This window comes from Lynx canadensis, chromosome A1, assembly GCF_007474595.2.
Source record: "Lynx canadensis isolate LIC74 chromosome A1, mLynCan4.pri.v2, whole genome shotgun sequence".
Taxonomy (NCBI): Eukaryota; Metazoa; Chordata; class Mammalia; order Carnivora; family Felidae; genus Lynx; species Lynx canadensis.
Genome location: NC_044303.2, coordinates 14,879,672 through 14,900,511, shown reverse-complemented (window position 1 = coordinate 14,900,511; position 20,840 = coordinate 14,879,672). Strand labels below are relative to the sequence as shown.

General features: G+C 39.4%; 1 protein-coding gene across 1 annotated transcript in view; it reads left to right on the top strand.

Moving 5' to 3' along the window:
- The first annotated feature begins 3,272 nt into the window (after window positions 1-3,272).
- The window catches only part of LOC115511344 (spermatogenesis- and oogenesis-specific basic helix-loop-helix-containing protein 2-like), a 60,250-nt gene continuing 42,682 nt past the window's right edge, over window positions 3,273-20,840 (top strand). Inside the window, 4 exon segments of the mRNA XM_030312027.1 lie at window positions 3,273-3,515; window positions 3,517-3,562; window positions 3,565-3,692; window positions 16,688-16,902. Of these exon segments, the coding sequence (XP_030167887.1) occupies window positions 3,273-3,515; window positions 3,517-3,562; window positions 3,565-3,692; window positions 16,688-16,902 (632 nt within the window).

The following is a 20,840-nucleotide window of genomic DNA, read 5'->3' as shown; positions in this document are numbered from 1 at the left end:
AATTCATGCTTCAAATAAGTGCCTGCTATGAGCCAGACCAACGTGAGGGAAGTGGATAGTACAGACAGATCCTCTGTCTTAGGGGAGAAAGATAAGGAAAAACAAACACATATGCTTTCTAATATAGAAAAGTGCTATGAAAAATAAAGTAAGAGGTTAGATTCTGACAGGGAATGTTTGAGGAGGTGACATCATAACAAAAATTTAAATGAAATGGAGCAATGTGGGGGGAAGACAGGTAAGAACATTACAAACAGAAGGAAGAACAAAGGCAGAGTGCTTTGCACTTATCGGTATTCTCAGAAGAAGGCAGTGTGATTAGAGGTCTTGAAAGGTCATAAGAATGGTAAGAGATAAGATAAGGTTGGAGGGGGAGAGTCATAAAGTCTTGCTGGACATAGAAAAGAATTTGGATTTTTTTCTGAAGGAATGATTTTGAGAAGAGTTAATATTTCAATTTATATTTTAAAAGATTATTCTGGCTATTCTATAATGGACCTGCAAGGAGGAGGGGGAAGATGGCATAAGTGGAAGCAAAAATCACCTTCCTCAGTTAACATTATGAAAATATCCTTGCTTGTAATCCTATATAGAACTCAATGGTTAGTCAAGTTAGGGTGGACTCCTGGATTTAATATTCCAAGGATAATGTAAGCACGGTGTTTAAAATGTTTTTTTAACAGATTTAAAAAGTGAGTTTGGGGGGGAAATGAATAAAGTTTTACACCATAAATGTCCAAGGGGACTAAAACAAGATCTGGTCTCTAGCTTAGAGACCCCTCTTCCGGTTCTTCTTGCCCTGTTTGCCACACACAACAAAAGCTTGCCACAGATAGGAAGCTGACAACTATAAATTACCTTTCCCCCCTTCATTCGGAGCTCAGATCTTTGGAGAAATGGTCTCCTCTGAGCCCACCGGTGTGAAGTAAATCTGATCCACCAAGGTCTCCAAGTGCTGCTTGGTTTTTCCGCCAGCGTTCCAGCCTGGTTCTGTAACAAGTTCAGTGCACTGCTAAATGTAAAAATTATCAGTGAAAATTATTGCAATTAGTTAATTCTCTGGCTTCCAACTTCTATGGTTACAGTTCTACTTATGAGAACATTGTTTGGGCCTTACCATCTTTGAAAGGGAAAGCAATTAGGTCATCTCTAGGGTCTTGTTGAGTTGTAAATTTCTGTGTTTCTGAGAACAAGCCAAGTAATAACAATACTGGAGAGAGCTTTCTATATTAGTTTCTGTAAAATAGCTGGATGGAAAAATTCCTAACATTTCAAGCATAGGTTCTTTACAAGAGCTCATTTGAACAGACCATGTATACTGTAGTACTTATAAACCTATTCAAGGTTGTATCATATTGTGAAAAATACACAATTGGAAGGGAAATAATGTAAAGTGCATACTATGAATGCTAATAATCTTAAATGACCAGGATACTATTTTTTATTTATGTATTTATTTTGAGAGAGAGAGAAGGAGTGCTGGGGAGGGGCAGAGAGAGAGGGAAAGAGAGAATTCCACCCTGTCAGCACAGAGCCCAACATGGCGCTTGAACCCATGAACTGTGAGATCATGACCTAAGCTGAAATTAAGAGTTTGTCCCTTAACTAATTGAGCCACTTAGGCGCCCCAGAACATCATTTTTAAAGAAGCAACTTGATGTTGAGTGCAAGTTTTAAATATATTCCTCTGTGTAAAATTATTCTTGTCCTATTTATAATTCATCATATTCAGTTTTCCATCAAGAGTATAAGTAGCATATTGTTATTTTGGGGAACCACAGAGAGCATCCATCTGCCCATTTTTCTGCCCAGTAATAGGAGTATGATTCAAGAATGTTAAAGGTGACAAAAAATTACATGGTTTGCATTCTATGTTATAACTTACAAGGTTTAGAGTAGTTTCTCAACCTCAGCACTCAGAACATTTTGGGCCAGATAATTCTGTTATAGGAGGTTGTCCTTGTGCATTGCAGAATGTTTAGCAGCAAGCATCCCTGACTTCTGCCCATTAGAAGCCAGTTGTGATGACCAAAAAAAATGTCTCCAGACATTGGCAAATGTCCCTTGGGGGTCAAAATCACCCTCAGTTGTTTTCAAGTAGATGCGTGCTCACTTATAAAGTAAGCTTGCCTTTGTCTTTCTTTTAGATTTGAAACTATTAAAATATCTCAAATTAATTCTTAGGGAACTTGTGATGATCTTATATTACGGATCCTGGAGAAATTTATTATTTTTTATTGCTTCCTCCAACACATAATTGGAGGGATTTCTTCCTCTCACAAAAACTTAGGGGCATTGTCCCCTCAAATTTAAAAACAATGAGTCTGTGTCAGTTCCAACAATGTCTTTGTTAGTATTAGAATCAGATTTGCTTATCTAGACCCCTGGAGCAGTGCCCTGATTACCATAGAGAGGGGGAAATGCTCAAAGCTGTCTCAGTTCACACCCACCCAGGGCTTGGGCTTGGCTTCACCTTTGTCCAATATTGGTTAGCAAGTGCCTCAGAGATGTTTATCTAGACACTCAGTTCCTGATTAACTGGAAAAGCGATAAAGAGCCAAAATCATAACTATTAAATGTGAACATTTACTTCCCAAAACGTTGCAGAATGATTTCATCAGAAATTTATCTGCGCCTTTTCTTCCCATCAAAATCAGAGCATCACAGCATATTTTTGACACGCTCTCATGGTCAAAATTAGGGTTTCAGAACACTGCAGGACCTGCTCAGGAAATCAAAGCTTGCCCAAGAAAGCAGGCACTGATAATTCAAGTACAGCACGTTTGTATTATATGTTAAGTGAGATCAAGAATCTAGGGAAATCCAAAGTGACAATTACCAGATACCATCTTCTCCCTCACTCTCCTGCCCGTCCCGGCGCCCCGCCCCCAACCCCAATTTCTAGCAATGGAAAAATCAGGAATAGTAAAGACCATAAGAGAAAGGATCCCCTACAGCTCCTGGCACTCAACAGATCTAAATAAAACGTCCAGCCAAGGCTGAATGAAGTGAGTTACACGGCAGCTACCAGAAGACTTTCTAATTGTCCAAGTTTCTCGGTTGAGAAAATGGGGACAATGCTGAGTCACCGGCAAAATGAAATACTTCTAAAATATTTAATTTCTTTGGAACGAAACGCCATAACAGCACTCGCCTTCTCTAGCTTCTACATGTTTGTCTAGGGAAAAAAACCAAAAAACCATTTGCTGATCCAAAAGATACCCTAAAGATTTTTAGAGCAGCCTGAGGCGAGGCAGTGCTTCCGCCTTCTCATGGCTGTTCTACGAAGGCCTGGGGCCGTGACCTCCCTGAGCGTGGGACGGGGACTGGGGCCGGGACTGTGGGTGGGGCAGCGTGCCACCAAGGGCCCCCAGGGCACCCTGGACAGCCCATCCCGGCAGCCCCCGGGAGCCCCTCACCCAGCACCAGGTCCCGCGGGGCCCCTTGGAGCAGGCTGCAGCACCCCCAGGTGCACGGCACCGGGCGTCCTGGCCACTTTAAGGCGGGCCTGGGGCAGTGCGCGCCCACAGCTGCGGGCCGCGAGACCCATCAGCGCGGCCCGAGCGGCGTACGGGACGCGGCGGCTCGGCCGAGCTCCTCCTGCGGTGAGGCTGCCCCAGGACACGGCACGTGGGCAACAGGCCATGGCGGCCTCAATTACCCGCCCGGAGCGCGGCCGAATCTCTGGCCAGGTAAGAGGCAGAGGAGGAGGAAGGGGCGGCAGCTGCGTTGATCACCGCGCGCGGGCCCTGGGCCGGGTGGCCCCCTAGGCCCGCACAGGCATCTCTCATTCAGGGGACGCCGGAGGAGCGCGGGCGCCGGGAGGGCCCTTCCAGGGGCGCGAGCCGGCGTCCGAGGGCGGGGGTGGGGGGGGGGGTCCCGCCCGGACGGAGTCGCCCAGGGCGGGAGGCCCAACTGAGCTGTTTTCCACAGGCCTGCCTCTGTGGCCCTCGGCACCGGCCAAACTCCGCTTTTCTAGCCGACCACTCGGAGGGTTAGCCGGGAGCGAAACCTAGTAGGTTGTCTGCACAGAATGTGAATGACGACAACTTTGGTTTTACTTTGAATACGGGGAAGTTTATTTAACATGGGGAAATTTATTTTGAGCATTCTTGTCTCCGCACAGCTTGGCAGGCTTTTTTCAGTTTGCTTACGGGCACGGGGTCCAAAAAGTCCTCGCACGTCCTTCCTCAGGCTTCCACCCAAACAGGCAGTTGTGCCTGGAAACCAAAGCCGTTGGCGGGAAAAGGCATCTGTGCTGTTCACACGTCCTCCCACCTCCAGGGGACTCAAAAAGCCCGCTGGCCTCTTTTGAAGGCACCTGATTTATCTTCCCCTTAGCAGAAAGAAGCACAGGATCATTTCCGTGACTGTCGTAGATAGAAAATGAAAGGTGATGATAAGCTTTCTAGAAGGAAGGCATAAAACCTCACCCACCCCAGAGAGCAAGGCAAGCTGGTGTTGGCTTTCTTATTTGACGTATCTTGGTAGAGAAATAGGAGAGGCAAGCCTCTTGGGCTGCCTGAAGTTTTTTAGCCCTTAGAATGTTCTGCATACTTAAATCTCCTCTGCTTTAAGCACAAGCTTTCTGAAATTACCACTTTGAAGTGGACCGGTTTAATAGGTTTTCTAATTATTTCAGAATGGAGGCACCTCTTTAAACTCAAAGGAAAAATAGTATTTTAAGGTGCGGGATTAGGCAAAGCTACACAAAATGGAACTCTGAGTGAAATATCTGATTATCTAGTAGTGCATGAACAATCTCGGCTTCCTACCCTTAAGAAAGTCTGAAGCCCCAACTGAATCTTTTGTTTGCATTTGAAGAGCAGCTTGATCAGTTTCTCCAGATAGAGCTGTTTAAATCCCTTGACTCTTGGGGAAACTCGAGGCCAACAGTTGCCCTGTGAGAGCGTTGGCCCATGCAGCTGCTGCTGATTGTCAGCACTGCTCCTGGCGATAAGAGTGACATAAATAACAACTCACTAAAATGTAGGAGTGATTTGCTTTAAGCACTTCAGCACCTGCTGTTACTAATTAAGGGTTTAGCCTGCCGCACATTGCAAATGGAAATCCAGTGTTTTCAACATTGTAGAGACTAGAGTGCCCTGAGTGGTACTGTGATTTAGAAATCAAACTGAGTGGATAAAGACCAGTGGTGATGATGATGTCGAAATCTAAAAACTGCCCACACTTCAGAGATCTACACCAAGGTGTTAGTAGTATTTATCCCCAAGTGGTGAAATTACAAATGCTTTTTATTTCCTCGTTAGGCTTTAAAAATTTTTTTTCCTATCTTTCCCAATGAATATGTATTCCTTTTTTTTTTTTTAAATAAAAGGTGCAGTAATCAATTCAAATAGAAAAAAAAAAAATCCCCACCACACGAAGTCAAGCATCTGTTGAAGTTGTGATACTCGGGTGAAAATCTTGGATGTACTAGAAAAGGCAGTTTCCCAAAGCAGAATATAGTAGAAAGTTTTGTTCATTTCCCTTTTATTATTCCTATCAGTGGATTTTTCCTCATCCCTGTGTTCATATTATACTGCCAACAAGATATTTTTAACTTAATGAATATTCAGATTTAAGTTGATTAGAAGCTATTCAGTTAATTCGAGTTACCTTGGGATAGTGACTAGGGCAGTGTTCTAATTTGTCTGATTATTAACATTCCATGTGTGCTATGGCATTGATTTTGTAGGGCAGAGGAGGAAGCCTTTGGCAGGAGAGCAAGTCCTTCTTTCTACAGCTGCTTTTTTTTTTTTTAAGTTTATTTATTTTGAGAGAGAGAGAGAGAGAGTGTGAGTGAGTGGGGGAGGGTAGGAGGGGCAGAGTGAGAAGGAGAGAGAATCCCAGACACTGGGATTCTGTCAGTGCAGAGCCTGATGGGAGGCTCTAACTCACGTACCATGAGATCATGGCCTGAGCCAAAGTCGGATGCTGACCTACTGAGCCACCCAGGCACCCTCCAGAGCTGCTGTTACTCTGTGAAATGCCTTGCACCATGGCACAGAACTATAGACTCCTGTGCAAAACAGCCTGTTACTGGTACTGCACCTTCTCATCCCTTTCTGGATTTTTCCTACTTCCTCTCAGATTTCTCTCCAGTACCTGTGTCCTGCCCTTCAGAGCTTACTCTTGCCTTCTCCATAATACTAGCTGAGAGATTCTGGGGGAGTTGGACACTGAGCCTCAGCAGGGAATATTGCAGTCAGAAGCATCAGAGCTAGTAGGAAAGGGTTTAAGTTAGCAGCTGGTTTTTGTTATTCAAGGCTTACCTTTTATTTACTGTGGGCCCTGTTTCCCCTTCTCTATGGCTAAAGTAATGCAAAGACCCATTTGATTTAGGGCTGTCTTCAGACACATTTTCTTTTCCCCTTCTACTTCCTTCCCATCATATTGATTTGATGTTGTCTCTGCTCAGGTTTGATATTCTTGAGAAAACATGGCAATACACCTACAGGGCATCATACCAACATTCTTCCTATAACAGTCAGGATTTAAGTATTTTCAACTCCCAGATGAGGATCACTAGTATCTTACTCAAAACCACTAGTAAGTGGCTGACCTAGGCAACAGACCCTGGTCTATGTGCATGGAAAGCCTTTGCCCTCTTCCCACACTGCATCCAGCTGTTTAAAGAGAATCAGTAGTAGCTTTGGTGGAACTGAGATGCATTCTTCCTGTGCTCCAAAGAATGAAAGCTATTCTTAGTAGCAGAAAAAAAAGGATTACTAGAATGTCAGCCCATGAAGGCAGGACCTTCTCTGTCCACTTTGCGTTTCCAGTACAGCATCTGCCTTGTAGTAAGGGCTCAAAAAACATCTGTGGAGAGAATAAATAGATATCAGTCAAACTTAAGCAGATGCAAGTGTTGGGTGTTTTAAAGGAAAGAGAAAATAAATATTGGTAGAAAGCCTTACAAGTTATTCATAGCCCAGGACACCTTGTTTTATATGTGTTATTTTAGTGTAATTTTATTAGCTCCCCCTTTCATTCTCAAAAGTATCTCAGTTTGGAAGGTTAATTAAATGATTAGTTTTGGACGTTCATAGGTTTAGTTAACCAGGTGAATTAAAAACAAAACTATAATCCTTTTATGACCACTTGTTAATGAGCATTTCAATTCTTGGCATTTTGTTCACAAGGGAATATATTGATGGAAGTAATCCTGTGCTACCATGGAGCTTCACAAACAATCCGCACACAAAAGCATCACAGTGGTTTTTTGAGTCCCACGTTGCTCCTAAAGCGCTATTGGAAATGCGAGATGTTTATAAAATGAAAAGGAAACGCTCTAAAGGGTCGTGATATTTTCTACTGTAGAAATTCCAAATTTCAAAGCTCATTTGAAAGTGTTTTGCTGTCTTCTTAGATCATAGGGCATTTGAGGGCAGTGGAAAGAATAAGGCTGGTGACATGGGTTGATATAAGCTATTGAAAGGCTGTGCTAAGGAGTTTGAATTCTTATCCTGTTTGAAACAGGGTGGGGCAGGTAAATCAGATTGACTCTTGATGAGGAATGGAGTGCACATGTCAACTTCCTGGTCTGGCCCTGACCCAGAGCAGGAGATACTTAAACATGTGCTGATACCTTCAGCAAGAAAAAATCATGGGGGGGAAAAAAAAAAGGTGTGTGTGTGGCAGGGGGAGCAGGGAGCAGGTATTCCAAATTAGAGGTCCAAGAGTAACCTAACCAAATGTAATGCATAGTCCTTCTTGGGATCTTGGTTTGAACAAAGCAGCTTGTCTCTGACCATTAAGAAAAAAAATCCACAGGAAAACTTGAAACTTAGAAAGCAGATGGAATGAAATTGCTACTAAAAGAAAAGTAGAAAAACCACAGTTTAAAAGACCTAAAGAAGAAGGGCAAAGGCAAAAACAATACTAACGGTAGCTCTGGCTGAATGTTAGAAGAAACAGATGAAAGTTGACCAGAGGGTGCTCACCTGGTGATAAATTAGCTGTATGCAGAGCACCTGGGCCACGTGGGCCTCTGCATTTCTTTACCCCTTGACTCTCCCAGTTCACACCTACTTCATCCTAAAGAGAATGGACGACATATGGCCCCCGGGTTCCTGGTGTTGGTCATTTCCAGATCTTTGTAACTGACAAGGAGGCAGCTCTGCCCAGGAGGGAAATAAACTATTGTTGCTTGGCCTTCAGAGTAATGCCTGCCATTATTATTATTTTGACAGTTAGCTGGTCCCAGCCTCTCTGCTCTCCAGCCTTGCTTCCACTGTCCTGCCCACTTACGCCGAACCCCAGTCAGTTGTCCCTTCAAAGGAGGCAGCCGCTGAGATTACTTATACACATTGACTTAGTCCTTGATTCATATTTATGTTCAAATACCAAGGATCTCCAGACATTAACAGAACTAGACACAAATGCAGCCACTGGACACAACTATTCCAGAGACAAGTTAGTAAGGGATATAACAAACTTAAAATTCTAATTTGTATTCTCTGTGAGGATATCATCCTAAAAATAGCAGGATATGAAGAATTACCAAAAATGAAAAATCTTAGAAGGGAGCAATTCACATTAAACGAACTGAAATTATAACAATCTTTGGAAGGACTTAAGACTGAGCTGGTGATATGAAAAATAAAGTTAAGGGACTGTCTCTGAGAGAAGCTGAGCCATGAAGGATCAGTTGTGGATGTACTGCATCTAGGAGTGATGAAGACAGGAGGAAATAGAGAAACAGAAGGAAACTTCCAAAGCCAAAGATCCACTGAGTGCCAGGTAGGAGGAATAAGATCGATACCCAGACACATCCTCACAAACTATCAGAACCCACAGCATAATGAGAAAAGCACTGAAAGGAAAGCAAAGCAGCTTATTTTTATTAACAACTGGATGCCAGAAGAAAAATGGACCAATAGCTTCAAGGTTCAGAGGCAGGGGATTTTGACCTTGGAAGTATTTACCAGGTAGGGGTGTCTGGGTGGCTCAGTCGGTTAAGCGTCCCACTTCGGCTCAGGTCACGATCCTCGCGGTCCGTGAGTTCGAGCCCCGCGTCAGGCTCTGTGCTGACAGCCTGGAGCCTGTTTCAGATTCTGTGTCTCCCTCTCTCTCTGACCCTCCCCGTTCATGCTGTCTCTCCCTGTCTCAAAATAAATAAACGTAAAAAAAAAAAAAAAAAAAGAAGTATTACCAGTAAAACTGGAACTGAATTGTGGGCCCAAATGCCACTATTGAGTAATAGAAATAAGGGCCTTAACTCCCAAAGTATTGTAGGAACAGCAGGAGGGGAAAAAGGAAAATTCCATCAGCCTAACAGAAGGCATAAGGAAAAAGAAACAAAATTACTATGATAGGAAATGTGAAATAACAAATGAAGGGAATAAGACCACTTCAGGTTAAGTTATAAATGTTTCACAATTAATGTTATTACTTGATATTAATGTACATTAGTTAATGCCATTAATGAAATTAATTAAATTCCTATATTAAAACTAAAGTCACATATCGTGAAAAGAAACCTAAAAATTCAGATATATTCTATTTACAAAATTCACACATAATCAAAATGATATATAGAAAAGCTCAAAATAAAGAGATATGAAAAACTACTGTATACCAGAAAAAAATTTCAAGTAAAAAACATTAAAAAGGACAAAGAATATTTCATATATATATAGTTTTCTGTCCATTAATGGGCATAATTATCAATATATGATATTCTTGATATAGTATTTAAAATATGCTATATAACGTGTTATTTAATATATATTAAATATTATGTTTTATGTGAATATAATTATCATGATCTTTATATATCTAACCCCAAATTAGAGTCTGTAGTTGGAGAAATTGATAAATTGACAAACCATAATTAGAAAGGAGAGATGTTGATACATGCATAAACTGAAACTTCAAGTAGACCTAAAAGTAAGAAAGAAACAATTAACAAGTTCTGTGCCCAGCAGAAAATACACATTATTTCAAGTATCCATGGAACATTAACAAAAATGACTATGTATTACGCCACAAAGAAAATAAATTCTAAGAAGTAGTCATGCAGGATACATTCACTGTTGACAATGCACTGAAAGAAGAAATTTTGTCAATAGACAAGAACCAAAACCAAAAATATCATAATCTTGAAAATTAAAAACATTTTTATATAGATGTTTAATGCAACTCCTAGGTTAAAATGGAAGTATAAAGTGAATTACATACTACCAATGAATGAACACAAACGTAATATACATGAAAATCCGTGGGGTACAGTAGAATGCCACTTGGAGGACTGTGCCATCCAAAGCACTTTATGCAGTGATGACAATGTTCTATGTCTGATATGGCAAGCCATTTGTCATACATAGATATGGAGCACTTGAAATGAGGCTAGTGTAACTGAAGTGAGTTTCAAACTTTAATTTTAGTTAACATAAGTGTAAATAAATTGCCACATGTGGCTATCATTTGGACCATGCAGTTCTATAGTCTCTAATAAAGCATTATCATAAAAAAGAAGATAGAAAAGATTTAATTATATATTAATTTCCAGTTAGCAAGAATAACTCAACACAAATAGTAAGCATTATATACATTTAAAAATTAATATATTTGAAAAGATAGATAAAATAGAATTAAAAAAATATATGAACAAAATTCACTTAAGGGAGAAATTTAAATTTACTGGTAGTCATTAAGGAGCTGTAAAAGATACTCTAAAACCCATCTCTCTAAATGGCCTCAGGCCCAGATTCTGCAGACATGTTTACCTAAATTTCAAGAAGCAGATAATTCGGTTTTATAAAATATTCAAGACCATAAAATAATATTGAAGCTTTCTGTTTTACTCTTCAAAGCTGGCATAATCCTGATGATACCCAACCCAGATAGGACAATATAATGAAACAAAATTGTATCCTATTTTGCTCATGAATATAGATGGAAAAATTTAAAATAATACGAATGAATTTAATCTATTACACATTATGTATAGGTTTATCCCAGCAAGGCGATGATGGCTTGTCATTAGGAAATCTGTTAATGTAATTCACTAACAGAATAAAGGAGAAAAAATATGATCATGTTGATATTAAAATATTTGATAAATTTCAGCACCCATTTCTGATTTAAAATTCTTATCCTCCAAGTAGAAAGAAACTTCTTTAACTTGGTAGAGGGTAGTGACCAGAAACCTTCTGCATCATATTTAGTGGTAAAAACATTTCAAATATTCCCACTAAACTCAGGAACAAAGTAAGAATACCCAGTGTTACTCCTTGTATTCACCATTGTTTTGGATTTCTAGCCAATGCTTTAAGATCAGTGAATAAAAAGCATAAATTCTGGGTGTGGAGACAAAAATGTCATTTTTGAAGACTGAGTGATTATTTATATTCCTAGAAAATTCAGAAGAATCAACTAAAGTATATTGAAACTAAAGAGAGAGTACCATAAGGTTCTTGAAGCAGATTCCTCATACAGAAGTCAGTAGCACTGTCTGTGTTGGCTATAATCAATCAGAAAATACAGTGAGAAAAGCTATCCCCTTTACAATGACTCCTCAACTTTCAAATATCTAGCAATAAACATGAGGACATGTGCAGAATCTGTATGAAGGTTACATTTAAAAAAGACCTGAGTTCTCTAAGTCCTACTTCCTAAATAGGGAGATTTAATACTGGAATGATATTCCCTAATTAATCTGTAAAATAAATGCAGCCACAATCAACATTTTAACAGGCTTCTTTATGGAACTTGACAACCTGATGCTAAAATTCTTTGGAGGAGAAATTGTGGGAATTATCTAAGAACCAAATTGAAGGATAGCAAGGAGGGAACGATAAGCTGTATCAAATATAAAAGATATAAAAAGCTAGTAATTAGTGTCGTATTAATTAGGAATAGGCAAATAGATCAGTGGGGCAGAATGAAGCCCAGAAAATCGTACATGCATATATATAAACGTGGCATTTGAAAATACTGGGAGAAGGTTACTCTATTCAGTAAGGCTACTTGGGTAATTAGCCCTGCATTTGAAAGAGATGAAATTAGATACATCACCAAATAAATTCCGTATGAGATAAAAAGCAAAATGCAAAAAAAAAAAAACAAAAACAAAAAAACCACCATAGAAGTATTAGAACACACTATGAAAACATATTTTAATAATGTAAATAGAGATGGCTTTGAAAGCAAGATGAAATTCACCAAGCCCATAAAGGAAACAGTAGGTGGCTGTTACTAAATATTAAACATTTATTTGTGACAGACCTTGTAATCAAAGTTAAAAGCCATGACAAATAGAAAAAAGTAGTTAATATATCCAGAATATATAAACTATGGAGCAATAAGAAGAAGATAAACAACAAATAGGAACCTAGAAAAAGATAATAAATAGACAAGCATAATAAATAGAATATGCAATAAATAGAAGTGGAAATTGCCACAATAATGAAAAGATACCCAACTTCACAGTTAATCAGAAAAACACAAACAAAAAGGAAGATTGGGTTTTTTTTTTCCTCATAATATTGGCAAAAATGAAGAAAATTAATAAATAGTCTTATTAAGGATTGAGGAAATGGTACTCCTGTACACTCTTGGGGATTTTTCTGTCTTTTGGGAAGAACAATTTGGCAGTATCTAAGTTGAGAAACAAAAGCAAAAAATTACCTTTTAATCTTATAGTTTTGGCACTAGGACTTAGACTTACTTGTACAAAGATGTATTTATTCCTCCATTTATTTTCCTTTAAAAATAAACTTTTAGGGGCGCCTGGGTGGCGCAGTCGGTTAAGCGTCCGACTCAGCCAGGTCACGATCTCGCGGTCCGTGAGTTCGAGCCCCGCGTCGGGCTCTGGGCTGATGGCTCAGAGCCTGGAGCCTGTTTCCGATTCTGTGTCTCCCTCTCTCTCCTGCCCTCCCCGTTCATGCTCGTCTCTCTCTGTCCCAAAAATAAATAAACATTGAAAAAAAAAATTTAAAAAAAAATAAAATAAAATAAAAATAAACTTTTATTGAGACATGATTCATAACCATGCAATTCACCCGTTTAAAGTATACACTTCCAGGGTTGCTATTCACAGAATTGGACCAACATCACCACAGTAAGTGTTGGTACATCTTCTTCATCCCAAAAAGAAACTCTGTACCCATTAGCAGTCACTCCAACCTCCGTATCCCCCCGGTAAGCACTAAAGTACTTGTCTCTATGGATGTCTACTCTGGACATTTCATGTGAATAGAATTGTGGTCTTATAGCCTCCTTTTACTTAGCATAAAGTTTTCAGGCTTCACCCATATTGTGGAATGTATTAGCACCTCATTCCTTTTTATTAAATTGGGGTATAATATACATAACATACTATTTACCACTTTCGCCATTTCTTTTTTTTTTTTTTTAATTTTTTTTTAACGTTTATTTTTTTTGAGACAGAGAGCATGAACAGGGGAGGGGCAGAGAGAGAGGGAGACACAGAATCCGAAGCAGCCTCCAGGCTCTGAGCTGTCAGCACAGAGCCCGACGCAGGGCTCGAACCCACGGATCGTGAGATCATGACCTGAGCCAAAGTCGGACGCTTAACCGACCAAGCCACCCAGGCGCCCCACCCCTTTCGCCATTTCTAAGTGTACAGTGGTATTAAGTGTATTTATGACGCTTTGCAACTTTTACCACTACCCATTTTCAGAACTTCTAAAAAATCATTCAAAACAATGCTGTATTTCATTAACACTAACTCTTCATTTTCCCCTGCCCCAGCCCGTGGTAACCATTATTCTATATTCTGTCTCTTTAAATTTACCTATTTTAGGGACATCATACAAATGAAATAATTCAACATTTCTGCTTTTTTGTCTGCCTTTTCTCAGCATAATGTTTTCAAGGTTCACTCACGTTGTAGCATGTATCAGAATTCAGTTCCTTTTTAAGGCTGAATAATATTCCATTCTTTGTACATGCCACACTTTTCTTTTTCATTCTTTTAAACAGTAATCTTGTTTATTTCTTTGATTCAGTCCTGTCCGTTATTCATATTAGATCTGTCATAAGTTGTCCACGGTTTGCTTTGAATTTAATGAGACTAAAAATACATATGTACACAAAGGTGTTCATTACAGCATTATAACAATAATGGTTTGATAAGTTACTATCCTCATAAATGAGGAAGATTGGGTCAAGATGACAGATGAGTACACGTTCTCCTTCTACTCCAGATCCCAACAAATGATAGAAAACGTGTATTTAAGAGAATAAATCTTTAACAGCCTGGGAAGTGAAAATGTTCCCAGTGAACTGGAATTTCTGAGGAATTGTTGAACTACAGTGAGAAAAGAAACTCACTTTTAAAAATATCTCCTTTATGAAAAAAAGGTATATACGTGTTATATGATTAACAGAATTCATCTGGAAGGTTGGGAATGCAAGCTGGTTCAGCCACTCTGGAAAACAGTATGGAGGCTTCTCAAAAAACTAAAAATAGAACTACCCTACGACCCAGCAATTGCACTACTAGGCATTTATCCATGGGATACAGGTGTGCTGTTTCGAAGGGACACATGTAACCCCATGTTTATAGCAGCACTATCGACAGTAGCCAAAGTATGGAAAGAGCCCAAATGTCCATTGATGGATGAATGGATGAAGAAGATGTGGTATATATATACTATGGAGTATTACTCGGCAATCAAAAAGAATGAAATCTTGCCATTTGCAACTACATGGATGGAACTGGAGGGTATTATGCTAAGTGAAATTAGTCAGAGAAAGACAAAAACCATATGACTTCCCTCATGAGAACTTTGAGAGACAAAACAGATGAACATGAGGGAAGGGAAACAAAAATAATATAAAAACAGGGAGGGGGACAAAACAGAAGAGACTCATAAATATGGAGAACAAACTGAGGGTTACTGGAGGGGTTGTGGGAGGGGGGATGGGCTAAATGGGTAAGGGGCACTAAGGAATCTACTCCTGCAATCATTGTTGCACTATATGCTAACTAATTTGGATGTAACTTTTAAAAAATAATAAAATTTAAAAAAAAACGGAAAAAATAAAAAGAAAAAAAAAGAATTCATCTGGAAGGATATAGACAAAATCATTGACAGTGGTTGCTTCTGAGGAGGAGATTAAATTAGGATATGAGAGAGGGATAAAAGAAGAGTCACTTTTTCTTTTCTTTTTTTTTTTAACAGAAGAAGAAGAAAATTAGAAGGCAGAAATAAGAAGGGCCAAAGTTTTACTTTAAATCTGACTAGTTTCTTGCACCTCCTAAGTTCCCTTCAGCAGCCCCTGGGAAACCGGGTGAAGGAGAGGGGATACTCCATGGTGGGCCACCTTCAAGAGCATCCTGCTCTGAAGGGATGTATCTTTGGCAAGCTGCCTTTCTCCGTCTCTCTCTCTGTGTCTCTCAATCCTCTCTCTCTCTCTCTCTCTCTCTCTCTCTTTATTTATTTATTTATTTATTTATTTATTTATTTATTTATTTATTTTAACATTTATTTATCCTTGAGAGACCAAGAGAGACAGAGCGTGAGCTGGGGAAGGGCAGAGAGGGAGAGGAAGACACAGAATCTGAAGCAAGTTCCAGGCTCCGTGCTGTCCGTGCAGAGCCCGATGTGGGGATTGAACTCATGAATGGTGAGATCATGACCTGAGCCAAGGTCGGATGCTTAACCGACTGAGACACCCAGGCGCCCTAAGCTGCCTTTCTCTTCCTAGGTATTTCCAACTCCTTCACCCACTTCTTTCGGCTTCAATTCTGGTCAGCTCCCAAATCTGTTTTCTCATGCGGACCTGTGGCCTGCTGTTTCCAAGTGTCTGCTGTTTCCACTAATTTAAGCATTGCCCTTCTTTGACAGTTTTAGTGGATTATGTTCAATAGCTGTAGAAAATAAAACATAGGAAAATAAAAGGTGAAGATGGAAATTATATTTTTCTTGATTGAATGTGCTTGAAAATAACCCCCAAGGGAAAGAAAGATGCTTTTTGGCTCTAAAATAATGAAGTTTGAATGGCATGTATATTCCATTTACAGAAAAGACTGTGAGTGTCTCTTGGAATTTAGGAATTTAAATCTTACTTTGTTCTCTGGAATGTGTGTTTCATTAAAACAAGTGCTTTAAGAGAATCACCAGTTTTTTTCTCATTAGTAAACACTTTCCAGCAGGATGAGTGACTGGGAAACTGGGCCTTAAGAATCCTGTCTATTGTTCCTAGAATGAAAAAGAAACTGGGAGGAAAATCACAGTAGAATAGTTATTTGTAGGCAGAACTTTTAAAAATGGCATGACCTTCGGGGCACCTGGATGGCTCAGTTGGTTAAGCATCGGACTTTGGCTCAGGTCATGATCTCATGGTTCATGGGTTTGAGCCCTGCTTCGGGCTCTGTGCTGACAGTTCAGAGCCTGGAGCTGCTTCAGATTCTGTGTCTCCCTCTCTCTGCCCCTTCCTCGCTCTCTTTCTCTCTCTCAAAAATAAATAAACATTTAAAAACCTTAAAAAAAAATAGCATGACCATCAGATCTATTCACTACCCTAAGTACTGAGGACAAGAAACTACTAGTTCCTGTCCCTGAGGTGCTTATCGTTGACCATTCAGTCTGTTTGTATAGTCAGTCATGGTATTATTTGTCACCTTTATTTTATCCTCTCATACATGGCATCTTCTCTGTGCTCAGATATGAATTATGTGGTACTTCTGCTTTTTTTCCTTCTCTTTCAGGCAAAAATAGACCTCTTATTAGTTGGAGATGTCACTGTTCAGTACCTGGCTGATATTGCACAGAAATCCTTTTCACATATTGCAAAAGTCTCCATAACCATCAGAGATGTGGAGGGGGCAGCAGCACTTCTGGAGAATTGCCCATTTGACATGGTTTTCTTGAAGATGACTTCTTTACCAACTGCTGACGAGCTGGAAGCTGCCAAATTAATTAGGTGAACTTCAAAAACGTTTATATTTTAAAATTTTTTTTTAAGTTTTTTTTTTTTTTTTTGAGAGGGGGAGAGAGAGAGAGAGAGAGAGAGTGTGTGTGCACAAGTGGGGAACGGGAAGACAGAAGGAGAGAGAAAATCCCAAGCAGGTTCTGCACCATCAGGTTCTGCACCATCAGCACAGAGGCGGATATGGGGCTTGAACTCATGAACTGTGAGATCATGACCTGAGCCAAGATCAGGAGTCAGATGCTTAACCAACTGTGCCACCCAAGTGCCCTTAGAAACCCATTTCTATAAAAAAAAACCCTTTAAAGATGGTACTGTTTATGCTTTAATTTTAAGATGAGAGATACTTTCATGGGAAGAATAGGTATACATAGTATTTTTTTATTGCCAGTTTGGCATACTATTATAAGAATTATCATTTTAATTTAAAAAGTAATTGATGTGGGGGAGCGTAGGTGGCTCAGTCAGTTAAGTGTCCACCTTCGACTCCCGTCTTTTGAGCCCCATGTCAGGCTCTGTGCTGACAGCTCAGAGCCTGGAGCCTGCTTCCGATTCTGTGTCTCCTCTCCCTGCTCCTCCCTGACTTGCACTCTCTCCCTCTTTCTCTCAAAAATAAATAAACATTAAAAAAAGGTAAAACAACAGCAAAAAAAGTGATGTGGGTGAATGTGAGAATTAATTGGTCATAGAAATTTATTTGGTACATAGTACTTACCTTAATCCCATAGGTACTCCTTTTGAATAACTATGTCGTTTAAAATGACACATCCGGGGTGCCTGGGTGGCTCAGTCGGTTGAGCATCCAACTTCGGCTCAGGTCATGATCTCACAGTTTGTGGGTTTGAGCCCCGCATCAGGCTCTGTGCTGACCGCTTGCTCAGAGCCTGGAGCCTGCTTCAGATTCTGTGTCTCCTTCTCTCTCTGCCCCTCCCCCACTCACGCTTTGTCTCACTCTGTTTCTCAAAAATAAATAAATGTAAAACAAAAAAATTAAAAAAAAATGACACATCTTTTCGGAGTTCATTAATTTTTATGGCAGATACTAAGGTGAGCACTCTTCGCTCTGTGTTATATTAGCGATGGACTCAAAGTGTCTCCTTCAAGAGATGTCCTAATGTGGAAAAGCCTCAAAACTCTTTGGATCCGTAGAGTCCAGATCAATATCACCTCCAATATTTTTGTTTCATCTTGTAGCTCCATAGATGTTCTGGTTCTGTTTGACCCACTCTACTTTAGAGATCTGGAGTCTGGTGGTGGGAGAGTTAGGTGCTTCCTTGCCTGACTACATAGGATTTTGAGCCATTCTGGATGTTTTTAAACAAGGTTAGGTCAAAATTTCGTTCCCCTTCTACGAGAAGATTTGATAGAGAAAGTAATTGCAGCTAATATTGGAATATACAAGGACTTGTAATAATTGCTGGACAGGCCTTTCGAGACTAAAGGAGAATGTTCAGAGTCAATATTATCCCTGAATAAAAAGGAGCAAGTGTATTCTGTTAGGGGACAAGAAAAGTTGGAATGGGAAGAGGCCAAAGTAATGAGTTCCTTGTTAGAGAGGTGGAGAGACAGATACAGCTCTTGGGGTTTCTTAGATTATCTACTGCATTTGTTTTGGCTTTCTCCTGGGAGTACGAACTCTAGACAAACCAGGCAGGCTACCTCAAAGTGGATTTCATTTCCAAGACATGTTGTGAACTGTCCTTCTTCTGAAGATAAACCTATTTTATTATATACCTTTAAAAAATGACTCCTATGAATAGAATTCCCCTGGCTGGGACCTCATCATAATATTGCATTTATTACAGTATTTCAGCATTTTTACAACAGTGTTATGGGGAGGTGGAACAGGTTTCTTCATCCCTACTTTACAAACAACTAAGGGTGAAGTGGTTTACCTAAGACCATATGGCTTGTTTTTACAAAACTCTGAGGAGAAGTCTTTTCTCTTCATGTTCCTTATAAAAGTCTATAATTACTTGGCTTGTGTGTTGAAGCCCCTTCTTTTACACCTGAGATTCAATATATGCCAAACTTTGTATAAACTAAAAATACATGTCATTTTATAAGAGCACTGGACAAATCAGTGTGGCTGATCTCTCTCCTCATTCCAAGAGTGGGAACCTAGCTAGGTCCCTCTGTGGTAAAGGCTTCATATTTGCTCAGTATTGAAGCTACATTTTGAACAGGATGAGAATAAAGTTCTATTTAAGAACAAATTTTATGTCCGGTTGTAATTATTAAAAGGTAGAAGATTGGAGGAGAGAACATATTCACCATGTGGATTCTCCCTATTGCTGGTTTCTTTGCTCTGAATAACACACCTAAAGATTTCTCAGCAGGGAAAAAGAAGGCATTAAATATATAGACATGCCAAAATAGTATATTTACCATATGGTTCTACTATTTTGCTATAGAAACATTTGTTTGAAAAGAAAAAAAAGGATCATTTGAAAACACCTGGATTTTTCTTGTCTCTTGTTCTGCTATTCCCAATATCTAGTATAGATTTTGACTAATAGCAAGTATTCAGTACCTTGCTGTGGGTATGAGTGAGTGATTGTGTGGATGAATAGAAGAAATGCCATTCAGGGCAGACAGTTCTAGCTTTTGTGTTCCTCCCTAAAAAATGGACAGTTTTCTTTGTGAAATCTTTGCCTTTCATGATACTGACCTCAGAGGCTAAGAATGTCTCTGGAATTCCCTTTCTTGCCCTAAGATCTGTTATGAGTTTATTACTTATGAATTATTTAAACCCTTGTGGAGCATGTTTATATTTTTGAACCTGTGGTTTTTCTTAGAGTAATGAGTCCTATAAACATACTATCCCATTTGTAAGGCATTTAAGCCTTTATCTTTCCTAAAACACTGTATATTTTGAGTTTGGGCTGACATTTAATGACTAAACCAAAATAAAATGTCTTGTTTAGCTTTTCTTCTGCTGTATTTTAGATTTTCCCCCCTTAGATCCTTGTTGTTGTAATACCTCAAAATCTGGATGGGTTTGGCAAGATATACGACTATTCATCTTACTTTTTTCTCTCCGGGTACTTTATGTGTTTTACCAGTTAATGAGGAGCTTAATATAGAGTAGAAGTGTCCACCTTTATTTGCAGTATTAGAGCCCATGATCACAAATCTATTTATCTATAAGGCATATGGATTTCTATTAAAAATAAGAATGAAGCATGTAGCCTATTAGCTATAGTGTTAGGCTTATTTTAGAATAAAATGTAAGCAGCCTGTTTAATAAGATTCTTAAATTTATTCTTACAGAAGAATGATATTTTCAGCTTGAAGCTAATCAGGGATCAATTTTAATCATTCATAAAAAATATTGGTACTTCACAGACTGACATTCTCAAGAATTATGGCACATCTCAATTACAGGTTAACATTCTTAATAGTACTCCCCAGTTGGGTTTCATTTTATAAATACATTTTTATTGAGCTGGTTTAACTCAAATACTACCTGTTGTAAAACGTATTTAAAAAACACTTTTTAATGTTTATTCATTTTTGAGAGAGAGAGAGAGAGAGAGAGTGCGAGCAGGGGAGAGGCAGAGAGAGAGGGAGACACAGAATCTGAAGCAGGCTCCAGGCTCTGAGCTGTCAGCACAGAGCCCATCACGGGGCTGGAACCCACAAACTGTGGGATCGTGACCTGAGCTGAAGTCAGACGCTTAACCAATTGAGCCACCCACGTACCCCAGCATTGATAAAATATTTTAAGATAGTTTTAGGGTTCATATGCTTAGCTTCAGAATTCTAAAATTGAACCATACTCAAAGAGCAGATACTTGATAATTCAGACACATCCTGATACTTTATCTTCCAAAGGCAGGTATGGAAAATTAAAATATCTTTTAAACTCATCAACAATGTATGGATCCTGTCTGAAATTGTGATTTTCCATTCCATGAAATGTCTCTGCA